General features: G+C 43.1%; 1 protein-coding gene across 3 annotated transcripts in view; it reads left to right on the top strand.

Moving 5' to 3' along the window:
• Positions 1-204: 204 nt before the first annotated feature.
• The window catches only part of gpatch2 (G patch domain containing 2), a 70,152-nt gene continuing 53,539 nt past the window's right edge, over positions 205-16,817 (top strand). For all 3 annotated transcript variants that reach the window (XR_014619724.1, XM_084315043.1, XM_084315042.1), the window contains exons 1-2: positions 205-334; positions 7,898-8,144. Coding sequence is in view for 2 of the 3 variants with exons in the window: in XM_084315043.1 (XP_084171169.1) it covers positions 282-334; positions 7,898-8,144 (300 nt within the window). In the remaining variant the exon portion in view is untranslated. The remainder of the gene's footprint in view (positions 335-7,897; positions 8,145-16,817) is intronic.

The raw sequence follows: 16,817 nt of genomic DNA, 5'->3' as shown, positions 1-16,817 counted from the left end.
ACCTCTTGGTTCTTGTGGTGCTTTGAGTTGAATGGAGAGCTCCACTGCACTTCTTTCAATCGACACCACCATCTAGCGTCCAAACAAAGCAATCACACGTGCACTGAGGAACAGAGTACATCACGCGGCACTGGAGTGTTTTTCTTCTTCTTCTTCTCGCGAGAGTCGCAGGTTGAAGCGTCGCGTCGCGTCGTTCGGTGACGTCAGAGTCATGGCGTCTCTCTTCTCCAGATGTGAGCCCGTTGTTTTCAGCTAAAGTTACTCGGCATCTGTTGGCTTTAATGTTCCGCGCAGCAGCGAATCTAAAGACCATCGGTAAAGCGGAGACCGGCTGGTGAGTGATGTTTGATTCCAATAATAATAACAACACAATATTGTGTTTGTTTGGTCACTCTCGTGAAGTAGCCGACTAGCTTCTAGCGGCTAACATGAGCTCAGCTGCTGATGGCATCTATTGTTGACTAGTTTAGAAGACATCACAACCAGATCTATTGTTGACTAGTTTAGAAGACATCAGAACCAGGTCTATTGTTGACTAGTTTAGAAGACATCAGAACCAGATCTATTGTTGACTAGTTTAGAAGACATCAGAACCAGGTCTATTGTTGACTAGTTTAGAAGACATCAGAACCAGATCTATTGTTGACTAGTTTAGAAGAGATCACAACCAGATCTATTGTTGACTAGTTTAGAAGAGATCACAACCAGATCTATTGTTGACTAGTTTAGAAGACATCAGAACCAGATCTATTGTTGACTAGTTTAGAAGAGATCACAACCAGATCTATTGTTGACTAGTTTAGAAGACATCAGAACCAGATCTATTGTTGACTAGTTTAGAAGAGATCACAACCAGATCTATTGTTGACTAGTTTAGAAGAGATCACAACCAGATCTATTGTTTACTAGTTTAGAAGACATCAGAACCAGATCTATTGTTGACTAGTTTAGAAGACATCAGAACCAGATCTATTGTTGACTAGTTTAGAAGAGATCACAACCAGATCTATTGTTTACTAGTTTAGAAGACATCACAACCAACGCGTCGAACACAATGAAGGTTAACTGTAACTAACATGAGTATTTCTGAAAGAAAGCTAGCTGTTTGTGAACTCGAGAAGACTAAAAGAAAGCCGGCTAGCGTCAGTTAAAGAGCTGCAGACAGACTAGCCGACCTGCTGAAGCTAAACCTGCAGCCTTTAGAGCAGAACAGGCTCAGACATCAGAACCAAGATGGTCTGGATCAGCAACTGGCCGGTTAGGGTTAGTAGTAACGTTAGCTCCTGGTGTTGAGGCACAACACAGAGATAACCAGTCACCACAGTAGCAGTACTGTCTATCTGTATGTCATGTATCTGCATGTCATCAGAGTAGGGGTGGGAATCACCAGTTTCATCATGATACGATACGATATCGATTCTTTGGACAACGATACGATATTTGCCGATATCACAAAGTCTCTCACGATACAATACGATACGATTAGATTCAGGTGCCTGCAATCGATATGAGATGATATCATATGCCCATTTAACACAATCAGTAACATTTAGATCAACAAAAAAAAGGTAATGAAAATATCATTTGACATTTGTATTTTTGAGCTCTTCCAGACATTTAAAGGAAAATCAATCTATTGTTTTTAATACAAATAGACCTCCTGTTCACTGTAAAGTGCCACGTTTTTATATATTGAGCTTTAAACTTTAAGCTACATTTTTTGGAACTCAAAACTCACAACCTCCCTCTCCCAAACCGTTCCTACAACAATTTGTTGATGTTGCATGATCATGTATAGGCCTACATTTATTATGTATTATATTGTTTATGTTTAAATAACATTTAAACATCAAACTCCTCTGACCTCATCTGGTCTTTCCAAAGACGCGCGCACACACACACACACACACAGAAAGGGAGAATGCTATGCTGTAACATCTACACACACGGAGCTACTGCTGTTGTTCTTGGGCGGATATGAGACTCGCCACAGGATTTTCAAAATAAGAGTATCGATATGAATCGATCTTATTACATCGCATCGATCCGATTCGATTGTTGATAATTACATCGATGTATCGATCTGGATCGATGTATCGTCCCACCCCTACATCAGAGTAGCCATGAACTCTCGCACCACTGCTTATAACCGGGGCAGAGAGTCAGGAAACATGGAAGAGTACAAGACAACAGTCTACACTCTGCGCAAGGCTGTCAAACTTGCTAAGAGGACGTATGCCGACAAGATGGAGGCACAAATGGCACAGAATGACACAAGAGGCTTATGGCGGGGACTGAGGGCTATAACTGACTACAAAGTCAGCGCCCCCTCAATGGGGAGCGACGACGCCTCCCTTGCGGACCAGCTCAACACCTTCTACGCGCGGTTTGGTGCAAACAGTGGCACTGCTAGCCCAACGGCTAGTGACGTCACTGGTGTGCCGGCTGTTGTGGAGGGGGGGGGGGGGCATCCGCGGGGGGGCGGGGGCGCTCTCTCCTTGACGGTACACAGTGTGAGAAGAGCATTTATGCAGGTGAACACCAGCAAGGCTGCTGGCCCAGATGGTATAACAGAAGCATTCTTAAGTCCTGTGCCAACCAGCTTGCCCCGGTGTTCACCGCCATATTTAATCAATCCCTGGCGGAGTCAGTGGTCCCTGCCTGCTTCAAGATGTCTACCATCATCCCTGTACCGAAGAAACCCTCCCCAACATGTCCAAATGACTACAGACCGGTGGCACTCACCTCTGTGGTCATGAAATGTTTTGAGAGGCTGGTCAAGGACCACATTTGTGCCTCCCTCCCCAGTGATATGGACCCTATGCAATTTGCATACAGGACAAACAGGTCCACTGACGACGCGGTCTCCCAGGTACTGCACAGCACCCTCTCCCACCTTGACCGTCAGAAGGGGGGCTATGTGAGACTGTTGTTCATTGACTACAGCTCAGCGTTCAACACCATAGTCCCCACCAGACTGGTGGACAAGCTGATCGAGCTGGGTCTGAGCTCCGCCCTGAGCGCCTGGGTACTGGACTTTCTGAGTGAAAGACCCCAGGCGGTCAGGGTGGGGGGTCAGACCTCCAACACCATCACCCTGAGCATCGGGTCCCCCCAGGGCTGTGTTCTAAGCCCCCTGCTGTACTCACTCTACACACACGACTGTGTGGCCAAGTTCAGCTCCAACTCCATAGTGAAGTTCGCAGACGACACGGTGGTGGTGGGGCTGATCTCGGACAACGACGAGAAGGCCTACCGGGAGGAGGTTGAGGTACTGGAACGCTGGTGCCAGGACAACAGCCTGCTCCTGAACATTGGTAAAACCAATGAGCTGATCGTGGATTATAGGAGAGGACAGCAGGAGACACACACACCACTGATGATTAATGGGGCTACCGTGGACAGGGTGAGCAGCTTTAAGTACCTGGGGGTCCACATCTCAGAGGATCTGACCTGGTCAACACACATAGACACAGTAGTAAAGAAGGCGAAACAGCGCCTCTACCACCTGAGACAGTTAAGGAAGTTCAGAGTATCGGGGAAGATACTCCAGTCCTTCTACTCAGGAGCTGTAGAGAGCATCTTGACCGGAAACATCACTGCCTGGTATGGAAACAGCACGGCACAAGACAAGAAGGCCCTACAGAGAGTGGTGCGCTCAGCCGAGCGTACCACGGGTATTGCACTACCTCCCCTGCAGGTTCTATACAACAAGAGGTGCAAATCCAGAGCCTGCAGGATAATGAAAGACCCTCACCACCCCAATAACAGCCTGTTCCAGCTGCTGAGGTCAGGCAGACGCCTGCGAACCCCAGCTACTAGGACAGAGCGGCTTAGGCTCAGCTTCTTCCCCCAGGCCATCAGAGCCCTGAACAATGAACATTGAGTGCCACAGAACTAGGCCTGCCACGATAACACATTTTGCTGGGCGATTAATTGCCCCCGAAAATATCGCGATAAGCGATATTATTGCGACCGGTTAGAGAATTTTTTTTTTGGAGAAATTTATTTCCCAAAACTTTTATTTTGAAGCCCACCGCTCCGTCTTTTCCGGTGTTTAAGACTTTTATTTTGAAGCCCACCGACCGGACCGGAAGTATTGTTGTGATTTTATCAGGTACTTTTTGGGTACCAGAAAAGTCACGTGAAACACTGCAGACCACTGAATAGAGACGCGTCTCTAGGATTTCATAATCATTATGTTTGCAGCAGGCACAAGTGCAATAAACAAAGGATACAGTCACTGTGTATTCTGCCTCATTTATTGATTAAACAAAACCGACATCAACACAATTTGCCACCGAGCGGAGAGTTTAGTCTCGCAAAAAGATCGCTGACTTGTTAAGGCTTGTTGTTAGGTTAGGTGCTAATGTTGTGCTAGCGTTTTAGCATGGCTATCGTACATAGCGTGATCAATATAACTCGCTATTGATTGTTTGTATGAGTAACGTTAATGCTAGTAGAATAGACACAACGTGAGGTAATCACCATCCATTTTAAACCGGTTATTACCTAATGCTAACGTTAGCAAATAGACGCGACTGGTAACGTTACAGCTTGTTAGCCTAATGCTCGTTAACGTTAGCATAGACAGCCTAGCTAACGTTAACGCTTGTAGAATAGACACAGAGGTAACGTTAGCGTTAGCAGAATAGACACAACGAGGGTCTCGTTAATGTTGTTATTGATTGATTGATTGAAAACTGTGTTTACTCTGTTTGTATGAGTAACGTTAATGCTAGTAGAATAGACACATTGTGACTGACAAGGGGCACTGGGTCCGCCTCATTAAAACAAACGCGCAAATAGCAATTAATCGCGCCCGTCAAAATCATTGCATTCATTTTAATTATCGCGGCAATTAATCGATTTATTGCTTATCGCGGCAGGCCAACACAGAACACTGAACTATCCACACACAAGCACACATGAACACACACACGACACGCACGCTGTGCACGCTCACACACTAGCAGCCACTTAACACTTTAACATGAGCGGGCACACACTCATGCCGCACACTTATGGCCAAAAGGAAAGGCAACTTTAAATTAGAATAACAGGAACAGTGTATTGCACTACCAAAGCTACCTAGCACTAGCATGTCCTATATGCTCTGTAAATAACTATGTACAGATACCGAGATGTCACACCATGTTACCTGTTTATTGCACAATGTTGTTTTTTTATTGGATTCTATTATATGTTGTAGGGCTGGGCGATAAAACGATAACGATAACTATCGCGATAATTTATTTCCTCGAAATAAACATGAAACGTGGTCGCAAAGTTTCGATATATCGATTTTCCAAGCTTGGATATGAGCACACGCACTAACAACCAATCAGTGAAGGAGATGGCCGATAGCGGAAGGAGACCCGGAAGGAGGCGCGGCGGTAGGACTCAGTAAACAAGGCTGGCTATGGCTAATTAGCTTGCACGCGCTATTTTACAGTTTACCTGCCGAGTTGGTGTGTGTTTTGAATTCTGAGGGTAACTGTTATAGTAGTGTGGGGTATACGATGGACGTCGTTGCAATGAATTGGGCGGAACAGAGTATTTTAGGGTCATTTTTAGTACATTGTCATGAGATACTCCGCTCGGAAAACGAGGCTGGCTATGGCTAATTAGCTTCCACGGCGCTATTTTACAGGTTACCTGCCGAGTTGGTGTGTGTTTTGAATTCTGAGGGTAACTGTTATAGTAGTGTGGGGTATACGGTGGACGTCGTTGCAATGAATTGGGCGGAACAGAGTATTTTAGGGTCATTTTTAGTACATGAGATACTCCGCTTGATTTGGCTAACTGCTAACGTGCGCGGACTGATGACGACATCAACTCGACTCTCGAGACATTCACAGCAGCAAAACAAGTCAGCCCGCGTATCGGCGCCGGGCATAATAAGTTAATTAAACTTGACAGACATATCGACGATAATTATCGATATCGAGTTATATGAAAATAATTTTATAATTTTATCGCAATAACGTTTTTGGTCATATCGCCCAGCCCTAATATGTTGTACCACTGTATTGCACATCGTTGTGGGCAAGACCACCCGCATTTCATTGTATACTTGTATGCCGTGACAATTAAAACTCTTGACTTGACTTGACTTGATGTATGTTATGATGAATTGAAAATGGGGGACCCTGATGTAGGGCTGGGCGATATGGCCTAAATATGATATCACGATATTTTCTGACCTTTCGACGATACACGATACACATCACGATGTTTTTCTTTTTTACCCCAAACGATTCATTATGAGGCTTACCAAGACAGTATTTGAGTTTGCAAGCTAACATTAAAGACAAAATAAAATACCCATGCATTTAGCATTTTTATATTATATATTAGATTTAGATTATTGGATTATTAGATTATAATATATTGCATATATTTAGCAATGAGATATTATATGATTTAGATATGAAATATGATGAATTGAAAATGGGGGACCCTGATGTAAACAAGACAAAAGTCTTTCTCTGGTCTGCATCCCCTTAACAATTGTATGTATTGAGCTGTACTGTACCCATTCTGCAATATGTTAATAAAGTTTAAATCAATCAATCAATCAATCAATCAATAAATAGCATTTTAGCATTTTTATGAAACTACTGTATATTTGTATGTCTCTAAATGTTTTGATGAATTGAAAATGGAGGACCCTTATGTAAAAAAGCCGAAAGTCTTTTTCTGGTCTTCATCCTCCTGTACTGTATTGTACCCATTCTGCAATATGTTAATAAAGTTTTCATTCATTCATTCTGACGGACAACAGAATAATTTTGATTGACAGTCGACTCTGCCAATTACGTCACACCGCTTGCACCCGCCCTGCTGTTCTTAGCACAAATCGGCAAGCGCCATTAGTTTTTGACTTCCTGAATGTCCGGTGTGCTGACATCAACAAAGCTACTTACATTAGCTCCCCGCAACCGACTAGTAGGAGACCAGTGCACCACAGGATGACTAAATGAGCCATAATGATTTTACCTCAACGAATGTTATAATAAAAGCCTTTCCATACATCTGTCTGATTGAAAACTTTATTAACAGACCGCGGAATGGGCATATCTCAACACAGGCTGAGATATGAACGAGTAACGTGTGGACCAGATTGACGCGACACAATCCTATTGGGCAAAACATCACGATATCCACGATACGTTGAAAAAGTGTATTGTTAATGAACTGTACCCGATATTTATATAATATCGTCATATCGCCCAGCCCTACCCTGATGTAAACGAGACGAAAGTCTTTCTCTGGTCTGCATCCCCTTAACAATTGTGTGTATTGTCCTGTACTGTATTGTACCCATTCTGCAATCTGTTAAATAAAGTTTTCAATCAATCAAAAGATCGGATAGATAGAGCGGCGTGAGCCCATTTAGAATGTTGTAAGTGAGTAGAGTAGCACTTTAAAGTCAGATCTGGCCTGAATAGGAAGCCAGTGTAGGGATACGTGTGGGAGCTATAGAGCTGCTGGTCACAGCTAATGAAGGTTAATAAAACATGAATAAAAACAGCAGGTTATTTATCCCCCTCCTCTCTCCTTCCCCCCTCATCCCCCTCCTCTCTCCTTCCCTCCTCCTCTCTCCTTCCCCCTTCCCCCCTCCTCCTCCCCCTCCTCTCTCCTTCCCCCCTCCTCCTCCTCCTCTCTCCTTCCCCCTTCCCCCCTCCTCCCCCTCCTCTCTCCTTCCCCCCTCCTCCTCTCTCCTTCCCCCTTCCCCCCTCCTCCTCCCCCTCCTCTCCTTCCCTCCTCCCCCTCCTCTCTCCTTCCCCCCTCCTCTCTCCTTCCCCCCTCCTCCTCCTCCTCTCTCCTTCCCCCCTCCTCCTCCTCTCTCCTCCCCCCCCCCCTCTCCCCCCCCCCCCCTCCTCCTCCTCAGGCACTTTTGCCGCACGATGGACGAGCTGGTCCACGACCTGGTGTCGGCGCTGGAGGAGAGCTCGGAGCAGGCGGCGCGCGGCGGGTTCGGCGGCGGCGGGGATCACGCGCTGGCCGTTGGCTGCCTGCTGAAGCGCCAGGCGCGCAAGCGGCGCGGCAGGAAGCGGCGCTCGGACAACAACCCCCACCCGCCCTGGGAGACGGGCCACCTCAGTGAGGGCTCGGAGTCCAGCGGGGAGGAACACAAGGTGAGGGGGAGAGCAGGGCTGCACCGTTAATACAGATCTCGATTCATAGACCTATGTAATAAAGGATGACGCTTTTATTTATTTTATTAAAATTAAAATGATTTTTAAACTTTTTACTTAACTTTTTTTAAATGATGACGATTCAGACTTTTAATTTTAAGTCAAGCACTTTCATATTATGTTATGTTGTCTGTTTAAGAAAGTGCAATACATAATTTTATTGAAAAAATAAGAATCGTGTGAGAGAATCGTGATCTCAATTCTTAGAGAGAAAAATCATGATTCACATTTTAGCAAGAACCGTGCGGCCGAGAGGCAGATGTAAAGAATGTACAGGACTTTGTCTCCGTGTTATAACGGCACAGAAACTAGAGCCATATGGAATCCGCGATCACGGAATCGCGGACGGAATCGCGGAATTGAGCAATAAAAATGGAATCAACTTTTTTTTTTTTTTTTACTTTTTTTTTTTTTTTTTATGTTGTGGGACTTGTACAGCACTTTGTTCAACTTTGTCAGTGCTGTAAAGTTTAAACCTTTTTAAATCTTAGACAAACAAAACACTTTCATGAAATATTGTAAGCAGTCATTTGAGGCTTCATAAAAGCAGCACAATGAACACAAATCTGTCAGTGCCGAGTCCGACCTCATCTTAAATAACAAACGGCATTGCTTGTTGTTATTAACAAAGAGAGGCAGAGTTGATTTTGCAAAAATATATATACCTTTTTATTTTTATTTTTTTTAATCGAATTTTATTTTCATATTCGAATGAAATAAATGAATGAAGCTTCGAAGTATTTAAGACAGCCCTATTAAATGGACTGTTATATCTTATTAAATTGTGGACATTTATTCATTCCCACTTATTAGACACTATTTCTGATGGTAAAATGAGCGTACAAAGCAAAATACAGAATTCTGAAATATTAAAACGGAAAAAACGGAATTTGGAAAAAAATAAAATGGAATTTGGAAAAAAATAAAACTGATTTCATATGGCTCTAACAGAAACGTTCAACAAATTAGCCGGTGTCCATAGGAAATGTTGCCGCTGTCGTTGCTAGGCAACCGTTGAAAACCCATCAGAAGCATGGCGCTCTGTAGCTAAAAGGTGAAAATATTTTCAACTAAAAACACGCTTGGCTATTTGGTACCGTGACCCATCGCAAACTCTGCCCTCTTTTCTTGATCCTTCAATCACAATTGGAGAACTAAGAAAAGAGGGCTGGAATTTGAGAAGGGTCCGTAGCATGGCATGAACACAGTGGGCGGCGCGACACCATCCAGACCTGCGGCACAACTATATGTAGGCTTTTGTGTTGTTAAAGGAACACGCCAACTTTTTGGGAAATTAGCTTATTTGCCATCTACCCTGGAGTTAGACGAGCAGATACACAACCTTTTCTTCTCTGTGCGTGCATTAGGCTTAGGGATTAGCCACTCCGTTAGCCTAGCTTAGCGTCATCCACTGGAAGTAGGTGTGCCCATGTAGCCTAGTTCCCAACTAGGGATGCACCGATATGAAAATTTGCCACCGATACCGATTGTTCAACTAACACAATCGCCCGATACCGATATTTGTGGCACAAAAAAAATTATTTTTTATTTATTAGCGATCTGAATTCATATTTCATCAACCGAGTCTACCGTTGGTAAATCAGCCACCCCAGGCGCTCAGATGTGAAAAAAGCGCCCCCTATCGTCTCCCAGATGGTAATTCACCCTTTTGGATTGGACTCAATGAAAATGCATGGGGGGAAAAAACCCGGACTCCACATTTTACTTCTCACGCATGTAACCGGGGCCGATCAGCTTCATGCTGGACCCTCAGCACAGCGTGTATACGCTGTTTTACAGTATACGCGCGGGATCAATAAAAGGATAGATTTTTGGAATAGTCGATCAGGAATAATCCATTTGGATACTATCTGATCTCAGGTAAGGAATCTATTTTACCAGTATTAGGATAATCAGACCTTTTTTCACAGAGATATAAGCTTTCCCCCTATATGTGATATGGCTGTTTTGACTGTGCGAGTGATCAGGAAATAAGAGAATCGATTTACAGCTTGCGGCACCAGCGTGCATACGTACACATATACTATCGATAATCTAGCGTTTATTTGAAAACGATTCATAAATAGGCCGAACAATGACAACGTTCTAGAATATTACAGCACATCAGCGTTTATCAGGGATTCTTTTTTTTCCTTCTTGAAAACGAGGGCTTTTCAAAATGCTATAAAACGGAAATGAACCGATAAAAAAACAATCCGCTTCGACAATGTTGACTGGAAATGGATCATTGATAATGCGACGGGCAGATTAGACACATAGCCATAATTTAAAACATAGATTAGGCGATATTAACGTTAACATTGAAGTGGTTGCTGGGCATTCAAGGGGGTAAAAAGGAAAATACGGCCGGCTCTGAAAGTGTTAATCATAAGTAGTAACTTTGATGCAGTAGCGTGTGTGTGGGGGCGGCGTTGTGCAGGTCGCTTGACTGAAACTTTTTTCAAAGTTTGAATGTATGGGCCAGATTGACGCGACACAAATTGATGGATATTTATCGGCTACTGCCATCGGCACATTTGAGCTTATCGGCCGATACCGATACCCGACCGATATATCAGTGCACCCCTATTCCCAACAGTCACGAAATACCTCCCAAATACAACTCAAAAACGTTCCTGTAAACATGTTGTGACCTGTGTATTTACTAGGGGTGCACGATATTGATTTTTTGACCCCGATACTGATAACTTCTCCTCAAGGTCGATACCGATAACCGATAATATATATATATTTATTGTATTATTATAATAATAAAAATGTGTATTCCTGTAGTTTTGACCTAACCAGATTTATCATGACATGAGCGTTAATACTATGAACAAAACAAAGCCAAGACAACAGTTTTGACTCTTCAAATAAAGTTACCATATTTATTTTTCCAAATAAATATAATTTGAATCACAAAATTCACAACCCGTCAATGTCATTAACAATGTGTTTTCCTAAACAATGAGTGAACTAAAAACCAACAGGTATTGTGCTTTGTCAGCAGATAAAACATTTGACGCTATAGGAGAGGAGACTGTTGTGGTCTTGGTCCATGAAACAACTATTACTTGGCATTTATAGGACAGCACGCCTCAAAAACAATTGACATCCTGTCAATAACTTGTAAACATAACATTGCAAAATGTAAACATTTGCCAATTGCCATAGTGAGGTTCATCACTCAGTGATGTAAAAATAAAATAAAGGCCTCTAGAACTGTTGCAAATCTTTGCATACGCCTGGGATTCAAATTCAATACTGGCAGGTAAAATCGGACAGTCAGATATGTCTCTATGTAAACAAAGTATACAAACTGAAAAAGTGCGTTCCTCACCGTATCAAAAACAAATAAATAAGCTACTGAAACAAGTTCCACACAGTAACAAACAGTCATTTTACAGAACAAATGATTAATTATATTACTTATAAGAATCCATATAAATGACAGTGAGTGAACCCTTTTTTCCCACTAAACTACTAAAGCATTGAGGTTTCAAACTTTCAATTGTTTTTGTTTTTTTTCTCAAAGAGAGAGAGAGAGACAGATAGATTCATGTTTGACCCTGTATTGTTATTTTTTTGGTAACTCTTCTACTGTTTTTTAAATTCTGGTCGGATCAGTAGGAGATTTTTTTTAATGAAGATTAGCATCTCTGCCTTCTCGCATGCGAGTCGGTTCCTTTGCTCGGTCATCACGTGTCCAGCAGCAGAAAACAAACGCGCAGAGTCAACGCTAGTGCAAGGCGCTGACAGAAATGTACGAGCAAGTTGGGCCAGGCGCTCGTAACGGGACTGGCTGCTACTCCAGTATTCCAGCGGGCAACGGCTCAGCGTGGGCTCCAACAGATAGGACTGGAGCTAACGGTAAAAACAAAAGCACAGAAGAACGGGATCTAATTATGATGACGTTCTACCGGTTCCATAACACAAGTTATACAGTGTTCATAAAACATTAAAATAAAATATACACTTACGTCCGCATCCACTCTGCTGTTTTCCTGTTGTTCAGTTGCAGCATCTGTGTTTTCTTCCATGATTGCCTCAAACATTCCCAAGAGCGAGTTGTTGTTGTTGTTGTTGTTGTTGTTGTTGTTGTTCTCGTCTTCCCTGGTCCTCTTTGCCGGTGGCTCGTCTGACTGGGGGCCGGGGGTGTCGGTCTCGATTTTGTGCAGCTGTTCCCGCAGCATTTCTGTAGCTTGACGTTTTGATGCACGGCTGAAGTAGCGGTCCTTGTACCTCGGGTCCAATATTGTGGAGATATAATACATGGGCTTTTCCTCGATGTCACCAAAACGCCTTTGGACTGCTTTTAACACTTTGATTGCCAGCGTGGCGTGCACTATTTATTGTTGGATGCCAGCACCCACTTCAATGATAGCGCTCTAAACGCATAATCTCTGTCTTAAATTATGGCTATGTGTCTAATCTGCCCGTCGTTTATCAATGACTTGTTTGCAGTCAACATTGTTGAGACGGATTGTTTTTTAATCGGTTTATTTCCGTTTTATAGCATTTTGAAAAGCCCTCGTTTTTCAGGAAAATATATAGATTCCGTGATAAACGCCCTTTACTGGAATATTCTGGCATACACAAAAAAACGTTTTATGAATCATTTTCAAATAAACGCTAGATTATCGATAGTATATGTGTACTTATGCACGCTATAGAAGCGATCTGAAAAATATATTCTCATTTCCTGATCAGCGCGCGCACACACACACACACACACACACACACACACACACACACACACACACACATGGGGCACACGCTGATATATAGGTCAAAACAGATCCGATTACCCCAAGACTGGTAAAATAAATTGCTTACCTCAGATCAGATGTTAAAAGATTATTCCAATTCCTGATCGCCATTCCAAATATCGATCGTGTTTATTGATTCAGCGTTGGGTGCTGGAAATACCGATTCCACGCTGTTCTGAGGGTCGGTGATCAACTTGGGTCTCTTCAGATGCCTCACCGGAGAAGTAACATGAGGAGGCTGGACCCCCCCCTATCAGTCTAAACCAATGGGGTGCAGTTACACAGGGAGAGACGATAGGGGGCGGTATTTTCCCAATTGAGCTCAGAGAGAGTCTGCAACACTAGCGTGAGGCTTGACTGATGAAATATGAATTCAAATCGCTAATAAAAAAAAAAGACAAACAAACGCTATATGTCGTTGGTGGCACTCAACTGGCGGCATGAACTAACGACAAATCGCGTCCGTGGCACTCAAAGTGTTAACAGGGTCTCCTTTGTAGTTTTCACTCTGTGGTCTGTTGGGACGGTTTGTTTTAGCAGGCGTGTTAGGGCTTGGATGGAGGGGATCACGTCTGCAGTAGTGGCTGTAGCTTTGCTAATATCGTTCACACGGATCGAGGATGGTCAAGATGTTTTCAACCAGGGTCCATTGGTCGGCGTTGAGTGTTGCTGGCAACTTGTATTCTACAGCATAAGCTGCGATAGCTTGCTTCTGCTTCACCAGACTCTGGAGCATGTAGAATGTACTGTTCCAACGTGTGGCCACGTCTTGTTGGAGTCGTGATTTTGTTATTTTCAGGCCCACCATTAACTTCCAGGCGGGTGGTCGCTACTTGGGAGTGCTTAAAGTGTCCAACAATCTTCCGACGGATGGCAACACAGTCAATCACAGCTCTTTGGCTCAGCACAGCCTCGTTCACAGCCAGCTGTAAGGTGTGGGCCATGCAGCCCAGGCTATCAACATTGTAATCCTCCATAGCCTTTGCCATGTTACGTGCGTTGTCTCTTAGGACAACATGGACCATCTCTTTCGTTATGTTCCATTTCTGAAGCATAGCTACAAAAGCCAAACGGATCATATCGGCAGTGTGTGAACCTGGTAGTTCCTGAGAATGCAACACCGCTCTGTACAGTTTGAATCGTTGTCTATCAGAGTATGAAGGAGTAAGGCGATCTCGTCATACTTGGCTTGTAAACCAGCGTTTCCGTTAGCCGGTAATTACCGGTATTTGACCGACAAAATCTGTTGAAGTCCGACATATTTAATCTCTCCGGTCTTAATGTCCGGTGAAAATAATTCCCTGAGGGGAGCTCCAGTAGCTCACCACGTACCACGAGTGCTATTTCAGCGCCGTGGACAACCGTGCTCGTCACGGATCTGGGGCTGAGCGAGTTCGAATCCCGGACTGCAGCCGTGCCTTTCCCAGAGTGTCTTCCCCCCCATCTGAACCCTTTCAGCCTGCTTCTGTCGGTCGAACTTGACCAAGTATAAATGCGATAAACGTATAAAAGAGCCAGGGAAATGGCCAAAGTTTTAAAAAAGAAAATAATTCCCTGAGTCGAAGCACAATTTGATTATTTGAATTGTATTAAAATAGGCTAAAATTAAATAGCCTATGCGATGAACGAAACAATCATTACATTTGTTTCATCGTTGCTTCACCAAGCAGGTATAATAATGTTGTCAGCGAGAGCTTAGTGCTGGGTTTTGCGAGTACATGTGTAGCTGCAGAGCCGGAGCAGCAGCGGCCATTACAGCGGCCATTGCAGTACCAATTCAGCCATTGGCAATTCAATGTTGGGTGGGAGGCGCTGCTGTGCGGTCCCCAGATAGAGCCAGAAAAGAGCCAATAACAGCTGAATCTGCTGCTCTGTATCGACATACTCTCGCAAATAAGTCGTTGGGAGGTGGAGAGAGAGAGAGTCATCACGCAAACCCACGATAATGTTGCCGTCTCTCTCTGCCAAATTTCTCAGTTCTTCGCTTGATATAATTAATACAAATGTCCAATATAACGGAATTCGTTAGCTCATAAAAATGTGATTATAACAGACTGCTGTTTATTATTGTCGGGCGACTGCCCACAGACACCTATTTGATTTAAAGTCGGCAGCAGCATGGAGTCTCTGGACTTATTTTATTTGGAATATAATGGCTTTATACGCAAAAGTAGCCTAGTTTTAAGTAAAAATATTATAAATCTACATGCCTTGATGATGTCATTCTTTTGTTTTGTTGTCATTCTTTTGCCTATCAATTGTTTTTAAGCTCAATAAACTCTGACCGGAATTTCTCTCATTTGACCGGTAGATTGAAATCTACCGGACACTGAGGCCGGCAACAATTTTTTCTAACGGAAACCCTGTTGTAAACACTCCTCTGCAAAGTGACGGCGGCTTGGAATTATGAACCTGGGCTCTAAATGACGAAGTAGCCGACAGAATCCTTTGTCTTCAACGAGGGAAAAGGGCTGGTCATCAAGTGCCATTTCTGTGATCAAGTTAGGATTTGCAGCAGCTTTAGTTAAAAGCGACGTAGGCTTTTAACACACCATCGTAGCGGTGGTGATGTTGCAGGTGACTTATTATGTTGGATGTGTTATAGCTTGTTGCCCTTTTCCCTCCTCGTGGAACTTCTGCATTGCATTTGTTACAAATAGCAAGCAAACTGTTTTCCTCTGAAACTTTGAAAACTACTGACGCCATGTTTGTTTACTATCTGCGATGCTTCTGAGGTCGCTTTCACACAGGGGCTGTTTGGTCCGGACTTTCGGACCAGAATTCGATAGTCCGGTTTTTCGGGTTTGTGTGAATGCCTGTCGAACTCGGTTCGCGGACCAAACCAAAACGTCGGTCTCGGTTCGGCTTCATCGGACCAAACGCGAACCAAATATAGGAAGTGATTATTATTACCACTGCTCGCAGCACTCACTGCAAAACAAGCACACTGCATCTAATCTCTCTCTCTATCTATCTATCTATCTATCTATCTATCTATCTATCTATCTATCTATCTATCTATCTATCTATCTATCTATCTATCTATCTATCTATCTATCTATCTATCTCTATCTATCTATATATCTAACTGTGCATCTTGGGAAGAAGGAAGAAAAAACGCGGCTTATTATTATTACCGAGGCGCACGGCATTGGATCAATGGATCAATGCCACATCAATACTATTATTACCTTACCACTGCTCGCAGCATTCATTCACTGCAAAACAAGCACACTGCATCTATCTATCTATCTATCTATCTATCTATCTATCTATCTATCTATCTATCTATCTATCTATCTATCTATCTATCTATCTATCTATCTATCTATCTATCTATCTATCTATCTATCTATCTATCTATCTATCTTATCTATTTATCTATCTATCTATTTATCTATCTTATCTATCTTATCTATCTTATCTATCTATCTATCTATATGTAACCCAGGGTTCAGATTCATAATTATCAAAGGAACATAAATAGTTCCTGTTTATCTGTGAGCTACCACTTCCTGTTTTACCCTGAGGTCCCACTTCCTGTATATAGAATGTAAACCAGCGTATGATGTCATGATAGAAGGTTCTGGAACCTTTGTGATGTCATCCTATGATGTCATATAGAACGTTCCGGAACATCTTCTCGCCGGAACATTTGATATACCTCCAGACTAATGCCAGCCTGATGCTCAACTATTGCTTAACTAACAGTCCGGTAGGATTGAACTGAACGAGACTACAAGGACTTCCAAGGGAGTCGATCCCGTTCATCTTGTGTTATTTGGATATTGTATTTTGTATTTGATTTGATTTAACTTGATATATGGATACAGATATTCTC

This window comes from Notolepis coatsorum (assembly GCF_963971535.1).
Source record: "Notolepis coatsorum genome assembly, chromosome: 5".
Lineage (NCBI taxonomy): Eukaryota > Metazoa > Chordata > Actinopteri > Aulopiformes > Paralepididae > Notolepis > Notolepis coatsorum.
This window is presented reverse-complemented; position numbering and strand designations above follow the sequence as displayed.